General features: G+C 35.6%; 1 protein-coding gene across 6 annotated transcripts in view; it reads right to left on the bottom strand.

The window, feature by feature from the left end:
• ANO4 (anoctamin 4) overlaps positions 1-19,813 on the bottom strand; it is a 162,167-nt gene that overhangs the window by 67,146 nt on the left and 75,208 nt on the right. For all 6 annotated transcript variants that reach the window (XM_015859164.2, XM_015859160.2, XM_015859172.2 and 3 more), the window contains one exon: positions 18,312-18,470. In XM_015859164.2, coding sequence (XP_015714650.1) covers positions 18,312-18,470 — 159 coding nt within the window. The remainder of the gene's footprint in view (positions 1-18,311; positions 18,471-19,813) is intronic.

Raw genomic sequence — 19,813 nt, 5'->3', positions numbered from 1 at the left:
AGGAATACTTGTAAAGAAATATCAGGTTCTTGATCTTCTGAAAGCAGGCTTTCATGTCTAGAAACAGAGTGTTGTTAACTGCTGCTGAACTTAAGTTCTGGCTAATAAACTCAAATGTATTTCTTCAGGCATTCTAAGTTCTTTTGATGGCAGGATTTAAAAATATGTATTCACTACTGGTCTGACTCTTCTCTTTCTGAAGTCATCATTGTTAGTCTGAACAGAATGCTGACTTTGAACATCTCTTGAAAAGCCTACATCTTACAGTATTTGCAGACTGCCTTCTAGGATCAGGGCTGGAGATCTGTGCAAATTAAATGCATTCTTGAAGATTCTTTTTCAACAGTGGAAATATTGTCAAGTCATTTTAAGATAAAAACAACTGTATACAGTATTTTTTTAGGTTAAAATTAAGAAAGTAGAAAAAGAGATTCACAGGAGATAACCTTGAAGAAATATATAATTACAGTGTCTCCAATTGTGTGGTGTAATTATTTATTTGCCTTGAGGCTACTGGGCAGGCAACTGTAAAAACCAATGCTCTAATTTGTGTATGCTTATCTATAGGGAAAAGATGTAAAAGGAAAACAAATCAGAATTTATTACAAACACATTTTCCCTGTCATTATTCAATAAAAAAATAATAAGACTGGGAATTTCCCCACCTTTTAAAGTAAAATAAGATAAAAATATTAAACACATCCGGCAAGTAGTCTCAGTTCTTGCCTAAATTAAGAAGACTCAGTAAGGTAACTTGGAAAGAAAGGAGTAGTGCAGTAGTTACTTGCGAACAGTTTCTTTTTGTTAAGAACAACAGATAAGAATAGCCAGAAAAGTGAGAAAATCAACATCTGTTCTCTAATAACAATTCTGCCTATAATCAAACTCCATATGATGTCTCAGCGCAGAACAGTAAACAGTAACTGTCACAGATTCCAATGTTTTTGAAAATGACTTTATTCAATGTTTTTGGAAATGACTTTAGTATATTAACAGCACAGACTGATTTGCCATGTGGACTCAATTAAGTAGGTGAAAACAAAAGCCAGCAAATTTTAGCAGATTAAATCATCCTTCCTCTGCAAAACCAAAATAAATATAAATTAACAAAGGTAATTCCATAAAACTGGACAAGCAGCAATAATGTTCTGCCCATACTCTTCAATAACGCGTACCTTACCACTGAGTAAGTACTTACATAGTGTCAATATACATCCTGTTTGAGGGAAAATATTACACATGCAAAAGCATTAACCTCTACATTCACTGATCAAAGGAATCTAGTTAAAAATACTGCCAATATATTTCAAATGTATCCTTTCAATCACAACACAGTTGTGATTAAAAAGAGGAATATACCATCACATTTCAACCAGGATGCTAGGAAGCTTTTGATTTAGGAGAATCTGTAGGACAAAAGCAGTAAAGGTGAAAGTAAGATTCAAGAAATAAAGCCCTAAGTAAAAAATACAAAGCTGTTCATAAAACAGTTTTGACATAAGAAGACACTGACATATAAAATAAAGACTAACTGTATATGGAGCCACAGGGAAGGGGTTACAACTCACTATGATTTTTTTGTGAAAATTTGATGTTGAGTAAAGCTTTATCTTTGCTTAGCAAAATATTTCCAGAGGTTCAGCTTCAGTGGAATTAGTAATATGAACAGGTGGCTGGCTACTGCCAGCATTCGGGCAGTGTGTCATCTAATCCAACTCCGAGCAGGTGTCATTGTCACAGTGCTTAATTTTTGGCAGCAGTTGACATGGACTTATTAATAAGGGGAAATGTTTGCAAATGTCCCTTCATGTAGACAGAATGTATGAGTGGGAGGGTAACTTAAAGAACAGGGTGGTTTACTTGAGTAGAAGAAAAATGTAATACTACGTCATTGCTAAAGTTTAATGTGCAACAACGAGCATACAGTCTGCAATAAAGAGATACAAATCTCTCTGCATCAAGAAATAACATGAGAAAGTATGCCTTTAATCCTAACAAATGTCACCTGTATTCACTTGAGGTGGAAGGCATGAAAGTCCCAGTAAGGTAACTCAAACATAGTAAATCTACCAGGAAAACAATATTCTCTGACTTGGACTCCACTTCCTAAAGAAAGGATTACAAATGCCTGCAGCGTCATCATCTTAATGCAAGAGGTTGAACTGACTGTGAGGCAATGATAAAACATTTCTTGATAATCCCTTTAGTATATACTGAATACAAGTTTGACCTATGTGGATAAGATTTATATGACAATATAGCTCATCATATAAATTTCATCTGGCAAATAGATGACAGGATGCAGATTTTAATTCTCCTGGATGAGAAGATAGTATAAACACGTGGAAATAATTACTTGCATGTTTAAAAATGCAGATAGATAAAACCACTGAGAAGAATGTGTTTTTGCTTATGAACATGTTGTTTGATATTGTCTGTTAATATGAGGTATCAGCTATACACTGCAATTTCAGATGAAAAATGTTAATATTTAATACAGCGATGTCTGAGATCATAAAATCATTTTTACTTTATTACTAGCCAATAAATGTCCCCTAAGTACAATTTTTTACTTTTAGCATCATGGGCTGTGAAAAATACATCATATAATTGAACTACATCTTATCAAGCAGCTTCCACTGTGATTTATCCCAAGTGTAAAATACAAAAGCAATATTTTCCCAGTACATTTATACATCTCATTTATCATTTTTTGAGGTAAAAAAGTGCTTACACTTAATGAAATGCCTATCAAATATTCATATTTGCTTTTAGAGGCTCATTGGAGAAACACTGCTTTGGCACAGAAAAAGACTATTTTTTGTCCAACAGTTATTTTCACAAACTTAGCAATCACTCAAACACACAGAGCATGCAGGCAGGCTTACTATTGCTTTTGCATACAAATAGCCTACAGGAACTAAACAAGGGGCTCATCAGAGCATAGAATAACTGAGGTTGCAAAGACCTTCTGGAAGTCCAAACCTCTGCTCAAACCACAGTAGGTTATGAGACACTGAATATTCCTGCAGATGGACACCTTGCAACCTCCCTGGGCACCACAGCCACACTGGACAGAAAGGCTATTACTGTTTTTCCACATAGATGCAGAAGTGTTTGCAGCATCTCATGGTTAGAGCACCTGCTTGCGCTCCAGCAAGGTGAAAGCATGTGGTTGCTCAACTCTTTATTTCAGTCCCTTCTTTAGCCACACACTCAAGGAAGACATACATTATTTATATGTAGCAATGTAATGAAACTATCCTAAAGTGCTTGCTGAATGATACTGAAATTTGAGGTTCCTGTAACTTGACAAAAATTAGGTTTTGTGTAGCACATACACGGGCAAAGATTCCCCTGCTCCAAATTCACTTGTTCCATGGAAACCAATATAATAAAGAACTTCACTTAATATACAGTAACATCTTTTTCCATAGATTAAGAAATGTTCACTCCACTTAATAATCCTCGTGTAACAAAAGGCAGATTGTTCAATTTAGGAAACTTCAAACATCTCTGCTATCTACTGAGAATTAACACCTTTTGTAAAGGTTTCTGGAATCTTATTTTGCTCCCTATCCATAGAAGGGCTGAGTCACTAAGGGCTGCAGCAGAGCCTTCACATTCCAAATGTGGAACAGAAATCATCAAAGCGTTTCCTAGCTCTGCAGCACTATTCAGATACTTCTATTCAGTATAAAACTTCGGAGTGGAATTGAAATTCTCACGTATTGTACCTCTGAAACTAATGCATCTGGTAAGCTTGCAGCAATCAATTTTATTCTCTTGTGTGGGAAATAGTAAAAATGCAAATTGAAAAGAAAAATAAGACAAAATCCCATTTCACTTAATAATCCCATTCTTTCTATATACTTCATAAAAGCAATGTAATTAGAACTTTTCTTCCATGACAAAGTTTTCTTGGCTGGAAAATTACAATTCCATTAGATAAGATCTCTGGAAAAAAGTTAATACGGCTCATACAGTCAGGGCTCTATAAACTGTAATTCAAACATTTTTGAGAAAAATGTGCATATAAACAAAACAGGCCCAAGAAATACCAGAAAAAGATATTTTAAAACTGGGGAAAAATTCCATTAGTGCTACAGAAATCACCCAAACTACAGAAGACTTTTTCAAAATATCACCACCTAAGGAAATATAATTGTTCATATTCCACAGGCTGTCCTTCCTGATGTTTAAAATATAGAAATTCTAGTATGTGGAGTAGAAGTAGTGAAGGATGTTGTGTTTTGAATCATTTCATGTAACTTTATAGAGATACCATATTTATTTCTGTACAAACAGATGTACACTCAGGCATGATCTCTTTCAAATATGAGAACATAGCAGTGAATTGGCTAGGAAATAAATAATATTAAAATAATATGGCACATACTTATCTATGTTCTCGCTAGTAGTTACTGAAGGGTGCGCTATTATCTTAGCAACAAAATTTGCTGAATTTCTTCCCTACAGCAATCTCATTGCAGTACTGTCTACAATTGCCACGTTGCTTTTCAAAGAGGAAAGGAAAAAAAACAAATCCCCAATACTTGCAGCATGATATTTTAAAGCAGCTTTCCTTCCACCTTTCTGTCTTACACATACATGTCTGAGAAATTTCTCCCACTGATAAATTTGTTTCCTCCTGCAGAATCCCATCTCATTGTCTTAAGGCTTGTCTCCATTTTGTCAGTCAGTGACCCTTTTCTCTCTCCAGATTCCCTTGTGGAATCACAGAAGGGAATGTGTCCTGCCAATAGCCCTCTAATTGCACCATAAGTCTAAAAGACATATGAAGGAGGTATGTCTGACCTCGGAGCTGGGATAATTCAAAATAAAGAAGAAATTGCTAAGCAGATAACAGCATCATTTTAAAAATAAGCAGTTGTGACTAGGAAGGGAATGAATTGCTCTCCACCTTCTGAATAAGGTTGGAAATAACTGGATTAAATCGTATCAAATGACACATAGGTCAGATATATCAAAGAATAAAAAATAAATCAAGCTGCACAGTACCAAAACATTAGAGTGATTTGCCAAGGGAGACTTTCAGGAAAAGATTCTTCACTAGGAGGTGGTTGGTCACTGGAACAGGCTCCTCAGGTCAGTGGTCACAAACCGCTGGAGTTCAAGTGTCTGGACAATTTTCTCAGTCACACAGTCTGATTTTTGAGTGGTTCTGTGTATTGAACTCTGTGATCTTCATGAGTCCCTTCCCACTCTGTCCTACCCTTGTTGCTGTGGGCACTCCCCAGTCTCCTCTTATTTCAATTTGCCAGAGGATCATGCAGTTCTTAAAACATTATAAAATCAAACCTCTCTTACCTGGCATTGAACAACTTCACTCTACCCTGCAAGATGTGATAATACAAGATGCTGGAAATAATATTTCATCTTAAGAGACAATACACTAAGAAACATGAATATAGCATGAACCAAATTCTAGGAAAAGAAGGAAGAAACAACAACAACAAAAAAAGAGATGTGGGGGGAGAATCCACAGAGAAAACAGTGGTAATATTCACTTCCTCTTAAAACCCACAGATCCAAAAGAGTAGTTCTGTGCTGACCACATCTACTTCTTGGATCTAGCTGCTACAAAAAAGTCAACAGTTTTGTTACGGCTGAGTTAATAAATAGAGGTTACGTAGGCAAGGGAAACACAAATTTCAGAAGCAAGTGTCAGAACAACGAAGATCAGGGATGAGGACTGAGACATCATTGGTGTATGTGGCATAATTCTTTGCATCCCTACTAGAGAACAGGATCTGGAATAGTTATGGGCATGTTTGAAAGAGGCTGGGAAACTTTGGAGTTTGTTTGTTTGTTTCTTTGTTTTGCAGTCTAAATTCAATAAAGTAATAAAGAATCATTTGAGAAAAATATAAAGATAGTTCAGGCAAAAAATAGTACTTAAAGCACATGTTTATCAAAACATCCAATTTCCTTTAGAGGTGATTTTAGGATATTTTGAACATTATTTGTATGCAGTACTTAGTATGGAATACAGTATTATTTTACTTATAATTAAAATGAATTTCAGCGATCTTCAGGTTCTGCTGCCTTCAACATCAAAATTAAGTGGTTAAGAGTATTAGAATTGCAAAAATCAAGAGGTTAATGGCATTAGAATTACATCTACTGTTAAAAACAGACACTTAACTCAGACCAATTCAATTTACAAGAGACTGGGGACTGAAGAGTAACACAGTGTCATGGTAGTAGCTTCTTGACAGTGCTCTGAGATTCTACTGCTGTAGTTAAGAATGTTTTTCAGAAGATTAGAGAGGTGCATGTGCACTTATTAATGTGCACTTATAACATATTCATGCTTCCATTGCAATTTTTTAGGATGTGTAATGATCATAGGACAGCGTGGGTTGGAAGTGGTCTTAAAGCTCACTTGGTTCCAACCCTCTGCTGTGGGCAGGGCTGCCACCCACCAGATCAGGCTGCCCAGGGCCCCATACAACCTGGCCTTAAAAGAAATGGGGCATGGAAAGGGCAACTTGAAATCTCTGAATATGGGAGGATAAAAATTGTGCATTAACTCATTCACTTCCATGTACAACCTGATGAGATCTGCACCAAACTGTGGGTCTAGCACCATATCCCAGACTACTTATTTAACTGCACTTTCTAGCAGTCAGGACAAATAAAATGCTTGCAGAATGAACATGTCTACAAAGGCTTCTATCAGTTCTTTTCTGCATCAGGGTTCTTAGTCTGGGGTTTATAAAATCTGATTTTCTATTATATTAAATAGGTAACCTATGTTAAAAACAAAATCAGTAAATATGGACATTTGCTAGGTACACAGTCCTTCTTTTCAGTGATCACCTGTGGTGACATTTGTTAGAACCACACAGTGTTTCAACACAAAACTGAATAAACTATATGAAAATGAAACAAATTGAACAAGATTTCTAAAAATGTATAGGTAAACACTCAAAAAAATTCAATTCAATTTCAAAAATCATAGTCCACATAACATAATATGTTTTGGAATCTTTATGGACTATGTAGGCACCTAAAACATTCTGTTGTGTTTTTCCTTTTTTTCCTGTTTTATCTTTGGTAAGCTTAAGAATTTCTTATCAATGAGGATGGCACCTCAATATCACACATTTAATTTTGGAAATCTTTTAATGAAAATTTTTCATATTTTGAAAATATTTTCCTCTTTCCTCCTCTAAAACTTTTTGCTGAGCCTAGTTTATATTAACGACCATTTATGAAGGTAGCATTTGATAGAAGATCTGCTGATTGTTACTCAACTTTGCTACTAACAAAATCTTTGCAGCGTGGCTGTCCTATCAGCATCATATTACTGCAAATTGTTGCAAAGAAATAATTTCTTTAGCTTGTGTCCAGGAGAAGAATACAATTATAGCCTCAGGCTTCACACCTAAGTCTTAATGATGCAATAGTACATACTGAATAATGCATGGTATTATGTATATTTCATGGATGTTTTCCAAATGATTTCTCAGACAAGTGAATGTTTTCTCTATGCAGATTTCATTCAAAAATGAACTGGGGAATAATCTTCCTTATAATAGCAACATGTGAATCTCTTGAAAAGCTTTGAGGGCCACCTTGTAGACATTAGATCTGAAAATGCTGAAGCATGAATTGACTCCACAGGTTGAGCAATTCAGGTTTGAACATTATAATTGTCACCATTTTACTGTTTTGTTAGTTGTTGACTTTACACTTGACCAGTATTGGGAATGGTCCTGCAATCCATAGATCTATTCACATAAAGCTGTAGATTCTACTTAGAGATAAAAAGAACAAAAATACTTATCTGCATCAGTTTACAGCTATGTTGCGTGCCATATATATATCTGTCCCAATTTCACCTGCTGGACACCAGCAGGCTCATATATTTGTATCAAAACTCTGGCTCTGCCTTGGCCTTAAGACCACTGACGCTGAAAATTTGCCCAAAGGCTCAGCTCCAAGGAACTGATATCACAGGTGTGATTCAGGAAAAGAATATTTAGAATTCTGCAATGCAGAGAACAGTCACCTTCAGAGTACAATTTGTTTGTTCTGTTCTAGTCTGCCACCCTAGACTGAGATGAACTGCTACCCAGAAGCACTTATTTCTCCTAAGTCACATATCTACATTGCCAAAAGCCACAGTCAGTAGGTCGCTTTGTATAAGGCTGAGAAACTTAAGAGACAGAAAGTTTGCTGCCTACCGAGTTGGAAATGGAAAGTGTGCATACACTGGAAGGAGAAAAAGTAAAAATTCCAAACAAACAAACATGATGAAGAAAATGATCCTAAGAAAAATCTTTAACGAAAGAACATTTTATCTTTGAGCTAGTTGACAAATATTCAGTATTATGAAAAAATAAATATCTTCCATATGATATTGCTCTACCAGTCTCCAAGGAAATTTGTATACATTTCTTTTTAACAAACAGGATTGCAACAAAGAGAAAAACTTCCTGATACGTTTTACTTCCTGGTCAAAATAATGAGCAGAGTTCTTAATTGGAAAATGTTTGGTGTTACTTGATGTTGGCGCTCTCAGGTCTAATGCGTTCACTCCAGAAGAATAATTCCAGAGGAGCTAAATCCTCACCAGACCATTAAATTAAAATCTATATTCAAAACAGCCTTGTATACCCACTTTGCAAACAAAACAGAAAAAGCGATGCATGTAAACATGACTGAATAGCTTTCTTTTCAAAATGGAGAAACTCCTCTTTAGAGTCTTTAAAAATAATAATAATAATAATAATAATAATGAACAATTACATTACAAAACTGTATTTTTATTGATATTTTTAATTAAGAAAATCAGATGTAAACATTTAGTAGAATAATATAAATGCTATTAGGGTCTATTGTGTCTCATTTAATGGACATTTTAAAGGGAATGGCCTGAATAAAAGAAATTATATTATATTAGACTGATTAAAAACTTTCATGTTATTTTCCTCACACACACATAGACAAAAAGAAGAACAAAAGAGAATACTAATAGTGAATAAAAATATATTAATTAGAATTTAGCTACTACAAACCAAGCAAATAAACCTGCTGATAGACTGCTTTCAAAAATTAGTGACTACTAATTAATTTAAAACAATTAAGCTAGTAATGTGAAAAGAAAATGAACTAAAATTAGATGGATGAGTTTTACAAATTAACTATGGAAGATGATTTTTCAGTCAAATCCATTTAAAAATCTGTCCATATACAGATTAATGTCCTTAAATTTTCTACATAAGGAAATGGTGTATACTGAGTGACAGGTATGTTACTTCTGAGACACAGAAAGATATAAGAAAACAATATACTTACACATGTATAGAATTATGAGTGTGAAAATCCTTTATTATTATATCTTAATTACTAGCCTATAATGGCAACTAACTTGAAAAAATAATGTCAAAAACCACACTGGAAACAAAGAGAAAATTTCCCTAAGTCTACTAGGTATTAAACTATAGGAATTTTGAATATTAGATGAGAAAATGTAGAGTTATGGTTTCCACATTTACATGTCTCCATTTTGTTCTTCTGCCTTCATTTTCATTATGGAGGTTCTCATTTTGCAAAGTTTTGAATTTGAAACAGGTATAAGAGATGGTTGTTAAAAAAGTAAGCTTAATGTTCTTATATTAGTGCTTGGCAATAGCGACAGGAATCCTACTTATAAAAAGAAATATCTATCTAAGGCCATTAACAGCAAGAAACAGGCTGTACCTGAGGAAACTGCTATACCATGAAAATATCCAAGACAAAAGGAACAGATCCCTAAATTGTTTTGCCTACCAGGCACTTTTTGGGCTTCTCTCAAATGCTCTTGTGTATAAATAGAAAAGTTGCTTGCGGATAAAACAGAGTTTTGTAAATTAGATAAGACTGTAAACATAGAGACGTGACTAATTGGCTGACAGAGGTTTCAGTCAACAGGGCTACCCCAGGATCAGTATTTCCTCAGGTCAAGCTTTATTAAGCTTCATTTCCAACATCAGTTCATTACCAGCCTGAAATGGCAAGAAACAAATATGTATGTATGCAATGAATAATGTTGGATTTAATTTGAGCCCAGAGAGCCATAAACAAAAACATCTTTTTCAATAAACACTGAGCTCTGAGATAATTTGTCTAGTTCTATTTGTGAGGCTGCTACCATAATTAAAATACATTTAGTCCAAGACACACAGCATCGATGCTTCACTCACTGCATAGGTGATCTAACCTGGATAGCAAAGAATGCAAGTAGTCAATGAGAGGGCCTGGAGCCCTTGTGCCATGAGAGGGTGAAGAAGGGAATTGTCCTATCCAGAATCATGGAATCTCTCCTGGAACTGCCTGTAAGGAGTGCAGCCCCACACTGCTTTGTGCTGGAGGGGAAGACCCAAATTGTCCCTAACCAGGAGGATACTGCAGGTACAAATCATCATGATTTTATCATAAGTGTAATGCAGTACATACAATGCAATCCTTACAAGTCATATTCAACCCCAAAAACATCAACACAAAATGAGAACATATGCTGGCATTTCTATATACTGTGTTTTTCCGTTCCCTACGGACAGCTCTAGATTTCTTCTCACAAAACCAGCTCAGTGACGGACTGTTGTAGAAAGCCAGTCATGTCAACTTTGGGCAACAAAAACTCTCACAGTACATTAAGTGATAGTAGCCTTCTAGATTGAGCTTGATCCTGGTGCCACTGGCAGACAAATAACATCTCAAAGATAATTGCAGTTTAAGAGCAATTACTGTAAAGGGAAAGGTGACTTTTGACATATAGGGGACATCTAGTATGAAACCTTCGCTGTGCTTTTAAATCTATCTCCTGGTTGTTTTTTCCCTTGATCCTAGTGTCCTTCAAAAGATTTATAACATTTTGATTTGTGAAGACTGACGGGAAGAAACTCTTTGATAAAAAAATCCTATTCAGCATTTCTGAGGGTGAAGTGTCTCATGGGTCTTTTATTCCTTCTTCAGTTACCTACATAGTTTCTGTTTTACCTTTGCACTCCATGCAAAAGTCATACTCTTTTTCAAATCTAAAATCATCTTTTTTTTTCAGCAACAGTTACATCAGATTTCTTAATCTACCAGCTTTACATCATCATGTTAAAGGTCAGAATTTGTCAACTCGAAAACATATTTATTTATGGGCTCCTTCAGTCACTCAAAATGGTTATTTTTAAGAATTGCTCTTTGAAATTTGAGTTTGGACTCTCTTGATCCAGATTTCCATGTATCTCCTTACATTTCTATGCAGAACTGTCCCTATGCTGTATGGTGGACACAGTGTCTGAAAGTAAAATCATTTCCCTAAGTGGTTCAGCTAGATGGAAACACCCCCTCTGTTTATCAACAATACTTTTTTGGATAGAGAGCACTCTCTGGAAAAGGAGGTGCTGAAGAAAGACTCCTCTTGCTATTTGCATTAGATCATTAACTAACAGTAAATCTGTACTTGGATGAAATGAACAGCTCTATGTTCAAATGAAATAGCTGGAAGCACTTTCACTCATAATATATGTGGTGGGCTTGCATTTCAGTTTGTTTCCTTTTTTGCAGGCATAGTATCTGTCACTTTGGTGTCTCCATCCTTGATTTGTGGATGCAATCAGATGCAGTGCTTAAACTTTAATTAACAAACTGTACCTGCAAATGATGGGATATTATGCTGTTTGTGAAACTGCAGCTCTTGCAGGCTGAGTAATTTGTACTGTAAGCTCATTAGTTGTAGTTATTTGCATACCGAGTAATAGCATCAGGAAAGTGAGAGACTGAAATAACTTACATGGAGCTCATGAAAGCTGCAGAATGGTCGATATTAGTTACAGTAGTAACTAATATCATATCCAAAGTCCTGGTTTTGCCCAAATGAAAGCTATTTAAATGAGGAAATCTATGTCACTCTTGTTCTCATCTTACTGTTTTACCCATTGTAGCCCTACCACAAAAAAATGTTCTCTCCCTTATGTCAAGGGACTGTGTCATTTACACAGTGTTTTTCATTACCTTGAAATAGATGCTGGCTACTGTTTTTTTCACTATGCATATAAATGAGTGCACATGCGTTTGTGTGTCCAAGCAGGTTTTTTCTTTTCTTTTTCTTTTGGTAAGGATGACCATTGGAGGTAAATAGAAGAAATAGGGCTCTCCATCATTATTAAAAAAGGGAATAGAATGGGAAAGAATTTTATCTCTTGAAAATATTGCTGAGTATGTTTTAAAATTCAGTCAGTCAGGAAAGAAAGAATGTATAATCTGCAATGCATACAAAATCAAATAATTGAAAATGCATTAATATGTAGAAGCAAGATCTCTCAGATGGCAGAAACTGTCACTGAGCTGTTGACTTAAATGATAAGGTGACAGCCAACAGTCTGACCCACTGCAATTAAAGGAGTCACACATTATTATAGAGCAGAAAAGGAACATGTGAACAATGTCAGAATTAAGAGACTCACTGACAGCAACCTGTATTTTTTTTTTTTTCTAGCTAGAGAGCAATATAGTTTGTCCTAAAGGGAATCCTGTTAGCCATAAGTGACATTCTTCATGTAGCCTGACCTACTGTGCCTGTGCATTATGCAGGATCATCACACACACATCTGTCCTGATACTTCCTAGTGGCAGGGTGTGCACCGGATATATGTTATAGGAGGCATGCACACAGGTATCTGCCTTTCTGTAAAAAAAAGGCTTAGAGAACAGTTAACACAGCTTTGGTGGTGGAAACTTCTCCTAGCCACCATTTTCTCCAGTGGATAGGGGGTTTTGGTATGTGCAGAGTAAACTCAACTTGACGGAAGGGCTTTGAAAATGAAAGAGAAATGTCAGCTAGTAAAAAGGATTACTTAGTTGAGCTATTTTCCTGACCTGCACCCTGCTCCTGGCTATCCCATAAACTATCCTGGCAAGCTTCAGGTAGTAACTTGGACACTGGCTGAGCAAACTGTTATAAACTATATGCCTTGACTAAATTAATGTCCATAGCAGCAATAAATTACTTACAAAGTGTTGTCTTTTCAATAAATGAATGCACTGAAATCAAAGCTGAAATAGAAACTTATCGTCACTCAGAAGGTAATGATTTTTTATGCACGCTGCTCCTCAGAGAGACAAATTACATAAGCAAACTTTATAAAACACCTCTCCTAACTGAGCTCTGCAAATGCCACTTGAGGGCTGGAAGTCAGCCTAGTTCTGTTCTGCTCATGAACCACAATCAGCAGCAACATTTACATAACAGGACTCTTGTGAACAATTGCAGTGATGGCGCACAAAGCAGAAAAAAAGCAGAACAGTTTGATATAATTGTTTTGGCTCCACAGTACTAAGAAAAAAAAAAAACAAGAAAAAAAAAAAAGTAGTAGATGTCATTTCTGCCAGAATGAAAGATGCTAATATTTGACTATGCTCAAGAAGAACAGCTGTTGATTATAACATCCCATATTTTCATCATTTTTTGAGCATAACTATATTTGAAGTCTCAATCCTTAAAGCTCTTGTTTTTTTGTTTGTTTGTTTTTCCCCTCACTATTTCTAACTTTTACCTCTCTTTGACATAGTCATAAGTCTATTTTGGTTTTACACTCAGGGACGAGTCAAGAGTCATGGAGATACTATATTGTGTGCTCTTTCTGTCATCTGTAATTTCTCTCAACATTCATCATTCTAAACCAGGCTCCAAGTTGCTACTAAATATATGCCTCTTACTGAATACATGGTTCAAACCCCTAAAGTCCTGTTCCATTAGTGCAAAGGTACAGCCACATCAAGAGAAACTGCTTTATAGATCTCATACTACTTCAACATGAACTAATGCACATCTACCTCCAAACCTGAAAAGCCATGAAATATTATTATCCAGTAATTACATTATATCAACTACTGAAATACTGGTTTCTTAATTAACTAGTATTAACTAGTATTCTTAAATTTCTGGTTAAGAATCTGCCTGCTAGTAGATACTTCTTATAACGAGAGTGAAGCTTACATTGAGCTTTCCTTTCTCCCTTTCAACTTTTTCTGCTTCTTTAGAAACACCTATTGTATACACCAGCTGCATATCAGCTGCCAGGTGTTGCCCCAAAAATGTCAGCTACTGCTTGAGGCATGGAGCAAATGCAATTCGGGACGCACTGGTGACAGGTTGACACTTACAGTGGCAATGTTTAAATTTTTAATCAGGCATGCAACAGAAAAAAACATACAGATTGAATTATTTCTGAAAAACTCAACAGCACGCTAACATAGAGTCTTGCAGCTGGGATACGCTAAGACTGATGTGGAGGCAGAAACCCAAAAGGACAGACTGCTTTCCATGAAGTATCTGAAACTAGCTCCTGAAACTTCAGTAACCATCAGAAGACTTGCTTGTTATGTCAAAAAGGAATGCTTTAAAGCAATCCACTACTTTCATATGGAAAAATCAAAATGCAAGAATATGTAAAATATATAAAATATGGGGCCTGAATGCTTCTTTCACCACTGAATAGTTTCTCTTACTAAATGTCTGTCTATCCATTTCTATGGATATGCCCAACACCTTTTCAAATAAAGTTTGTATCAAATAAATTTCCAAATTATAAATTAAACATTTGGGACAAAATGTGAAGCAGAACATATTTAGTACTTTTCATAGCACTGTATGAGGAGTTTAGTGTAGTCATAAAAAGCAAAATTAAAAAAATCGAACAACATAACAATGCACAAAAACATGCCAAGCTCAAATTAAAAGTAGTCTAGTGCTATATGACTATTTTCTACCCAACATCAACATCTTTTTGTATATACAGTATTTACTTTAACCCAAGATGATATCTTTCTTTTAAGAATTAGAAATCCATTTTTATACAGATTTCTTTCCAGCAGCATGCTACCTCTACCTTACATGTGCACTGTACATATAAATCTTTATGCCTGTGAAAAATGTCACGCACCCAATATAATTCTGAGCCTTCATTTTCTCTTGAAACAATAAAGTTGCCAGAAAAATGCTGGGTTTTTACTATCTCAGAGGGATGAACACTGTATTTGGAATGATAGATGCAATCTGCATTTTCTCTATATGGAAGTGATGTATATTTTTCTTAGAGTGAATGGGCTGATCTTAAGGCTATTCAAGATTTGGATGAATATGAACCATACACTCAGAATAGAGACATTCATATTACAGCTTCAGTTAACCGCTGCCAGTCACCTCTGGCATGTGTTGGTCCTATGTAATGTTTAGAGAAAGTATCTATGCATGGAAAAAGGTATTGCTACTGATACCTCAACTCTAATAAGAACGTACCTCCTTTGAAGATTGAATCTTCATTTTACTCAATTAACAAGTCTATTTCAAAGATTATTAAAGAATTTAAACATTGTGGTCATGAAGAATCCCAACGCCAGAATATCATATTTATTTAACTCTCTTGTGAAACACTAACAGACAGAGTAAACATTGAAAAGCAGGGAGAAGGGTCAGAAAATGAAATATGCTGCTCTCCTAGGTCACCCATTCACTCTTAGACCTTTGTTTTCTACACCTTTATTAGTTCAATGATCGGTTCCTTGGCCAGAAATCCCCTTGTTCTTTAGTACTGGTTACACAAAGCACAAAAACTAGCATAACTTGCATTGGAGAACCGTGTGATGTAGCTGAAGAATCTGAGTGTGAATTTGTTGAGCAATACTGGTAACATGTAATAATCATTTTCTACAGCCAGAAACATATCTGTTCAGACCTTTATCAGTTACATGATTCTGATGCTGTGCCTCAAGTTATCCCAACATTCATTCATTAATTTTAGATTCACTTTTTCATTTCATGCAGTTAAGTAAACATTTATCTCCCTGCATCCATCATTTCCTGGGTATTTTGCTGTGTTATGCTCATGAGTTAGTCACCGCAATGCATTATTCTTTGATTGCTGTGTTTCTGAGTGCCTTCAGAACTGCATTGTGAAGAGATCTGTAAGTTTTCTAGCATCTCTGACTGCACATTATGAACTTACATAATCAGATGTGAATATATGGACTGCCTGTAGCCAAAGAAGAAAGAACCTACCACCACGCAAATTCACTGAATGTAAAAGTATTTATCTCAGTCTGGCAGTAACAACCTGTTGTTTCCTGTATACATTCTCTGGTCATAGAGACAAAAAATTCTCATTTTATCTGTGAGCAAAGTTTTTCAGTGGAAACAACATATCTAATATAAGCAACAAAAGACATCTACAGTTAAAATATTCCAGAGCTGAAACCCTGCATGATTAGCAGTCTCACCAAAATGGACAAATAGAAAACCATGGGAAATAATCCAGGCTTTAACCAATCACAACACATAGTTAAAATCTAAGTGTTATGCAGCACAGTTGTTACTCTGCAGGAAGGGAGAGAGGGTGTACCAAGAATGTATTTATTTCTTTCAGGATTATAATTCAATTTAGAAACTAAAGTGATCATAAAATATACATGCCAGGGTTTAAATTTAGGTCAGAGTCATAAGTTTTAAAAGACTGGTATCCTAGATTTTAAAAAACATTGTCTTGAGTCATGTAGTACAGCCTCATATGGATCACTCTTAGTTTAGAAAATGTACAATTACTGATGCCAGCAAGAAGTCACACCAAGGCCAGATGAGATTAATAAGAAATAAAACTGCATGTCAATAGCATAATAGAAACTGAAATGAATAATAGAATGGGCAGAGAATTTGTGCAGCCCAAGCAGGAAACTCCAAATAAATGATCATGAAAGGCACAAGGAAAGTCTATGATAAGCACTTAAATCATCAAGTTGAAAACGTGCTTTGTGTAGAATGCTTCAAGTTTCATAATACTTATAATATAAAGGGATTTCCTAACTTTCACTGCAGTAAAAGGCAAGAACTGAAATAAATCACAAAATAACAGAATAGTTCAAAACTGTTAGATGTAGCAACATGGAGAATTTATTCCACATTCATTTTCTACACTTCTCAAACTTCAGAGGTATTTTCAATGTCTCTCCTGGTGGAGGCAGGACACAATACTAAGAAATGAAGCTGTACAACCACAGCAGCATTCCCATGTTCTCAGGTCTTGTTTTGCAACTCTTTCAACCACTGGTATTTTTATGGGAAATAAATTATGTAATAAAGGAGCAAAAGCTGTCATTTAAGACATCAAGCAACAACTTCAGCACCAAAGATGCTACCTTCCAGATTATCTGAAGGAATAATGTAGGGCAACTGTTTGATGTGATCAGTGACATGCTCTTAAAATCTATCAGCACCTGGTTTGTTATAAAAAACGTAACAAAAAGAAATATTTTAATTATAGGGGAGAGAAACTGCTTCCATTCCTTATCCCAGTGCTATGCAAAGAAGAATACCTTTTAAGCACACAGGCAGAATATCTACTCATGTACGAAACTTTCATTGACAGAAGGGGAGATAAAGTACAGCATTTAAACAATGTACGAATGTCAGTAACCTGAAAATTCCCATAGCATTTGCATCAGGAGCAGACCAACAATGCATATCAACACAAGTGTAAGTTGATCAATCTCTAGTAAAACTAAATATTCATTTTACCTATCCCAAACGGAAATGAGACTTACATCCCTTTTAAATACGCTTAAGAAAATGTATTTCAGTTTAAGAAAAAAAAAGGCCTAGCCAAAAAAGAGTCCTTTGCGTATCTCATCAATACATTTTTGAGCAGTTTTCATTCATTTTACACTCCTGTTCATAAATGATTCACTGTTTTAGGACATTGTTTTAGAAATAGCATCGACATAGGATATTTATACATGCTTTTCAATTATTTTAATGTTTATGATTAAGACTGCAAGGGAGACTAGTCAGTTTTCAGCCCTATACCTTAGCTGACAAGAACAGGAAGGCAGGGGTCTTGATAGGCTCCTGAAACAAGTACCAAGATCCTCAACAAACAGGTAAGAAATTTCTGTGCAAAAGTGAGCACTGCACTGAGTAGAATCTAGGCCATTCAAAACCAGCATTTGTTTTCTCTATTTGCACTACTCAGAGGATGAAATTCTATGGCCTACTTGTGCATAAGATTGAAAAAGATGACTCTAATGGCCTGTTTTGGACCCTAAATTCATGTGTCTGATTTTCCTTTAGGCTATACTTTCCTGCTGCTGTAGCAATACGTAGTCTATATTTAGTCATGCTTAAAAGCATTTTTCCACTACCACAACAGAGGAAAGAGGATTCAGAGTAAACACAATTCACATTCTGCAAAGATTTAAAAGTTTAAAGCTTGATTTTTTTTATTTTTTTTTTCCCCCCAGAGAAACTTCTTTACCTCTTTTTCCATTTGAATTCCTTCTGCCCTGATATTTCTTTCAAATACTTCCCTCTTTTCTGTCTGTGGATTGGATTTTCTGTATACCAGGATGTAGTCGATCCGACATTTTCCATCTCTAAAATACAATCCATTAGCTTTGTTTTTATCAGGTACTTCCTGTAAGGAGAAATTCAAACAATTCAGTAATGCAAATTTGCTTTGGTAGTTGTTGCATCAGCATTTGTATCAAGTTTTCGGTAATACTCAAAAGGAAAGAAAAGGAATTGTGACAAGACTTCCAAGTTTTCATGTACTTTACATACAGTGTCCCTGAGATTGTCTGAAAGAAGTACAAATTACCCCATTTCAACACCAGGAGGTCTATCTTTGGTAGATGTTTGGCCATACAGGAATGGGATAGGAGAGAACAGAGAATGTAAGTCAACATTCCTCTCCCACTATACTCTAGAAAATTGGGAATAACTTTTTACATTAAAAAAGGAGCAGAAAATAGTGTAAGCGAAATCTGAAAAACATAGTATAGTAGAATGTCTTTGTATGCCTGAGAAGAATAATCAACAGCTTGAACATTAACTGTACTGAGAAACACAAAATTTGGTGCGAAGTTTCTCCTTGCTTTGTGATTACAATAGTTCCTCTGCTTCACAGGACAAAATCTAGTGCCTTCCTCAGCATACCTCATCAGACTACAAAATTTCTTGGTACACCTTGGTACACCCAGTTTACTGAAAGAAGAAAGGGGAATTTTTCTAAGATTCCTTCACTGTAGTACCTAACTCCTGACACAGCTTAATACAGACTTGATATAGTGAGAGCTATTCTTTAAGCTGAAAATAAAGGCAAGAAAAAAGACATAAGCCCTAAGGAAATAACAGTAACAAACCATTTATTTCTATACTGCATATAATGCTGACAAATGACATTATCAGGATATCAGAAGTATTTTTCACAGAGTATTAAATATGAAAACAGCTCACGAAGCACAGTTTTTTAGTTATATATTTATTTCTATAAATGATGTTGAAAAGACATGAAAAACCAAACAGAACATTTAAATAAAAGAACAGTGCAGCAGAAGATTTAGGGGCAGTGGGCCAGCTTGGTGGTTCTGCTCTGATTTCTAAGCCTCCTGATGTTCTTTCAGTTCTGCATTTCCTATAGACACCACGTGTATTGTAGCACATGAAGGAGTGCAATGGGGATGTATCAACAGAGTAGAGAACAATCTATGCTGAGGGCCTGCTGTACACAATGTAGGATTGAGGATTTAATTTGGACCCACTCCAGGGTCATTCCAGAGACTCTCTCGGTGTTACCAGCTCGAGTATATCTCACAATTTATTTGCATCTAGGAAGGATCCAGGTTTGAAATCCAGGACCGCTCCACAGTGCAATCCAAAGCATGGGTAGGGCCTATTGAGAGATTCACTTCAAACGTACGCTCCTAATTGGAACTAAAATGGTAATACAAACCAGCTCACACTTTAACACAAGGAATG

Source organism: Coturnix japonica, chromosome 1 (assembly GCF_001577835.2).
Source record: "Coturnix japonica isolate 7356 chromosome 1, Coturnix japonica 2.1, whole genome shotgun sequence".
Taxonomy (NCBI): Eukaryota; Metazoa; Chordata; class Aves; order Galliformes; family Phasianidae; genus Coturnix; species Coturnix japonica.
Note: the sequence above shows the minus strand (reverse complement) of the source record. Positions and strands in the feature narration are given on the sequence as shown.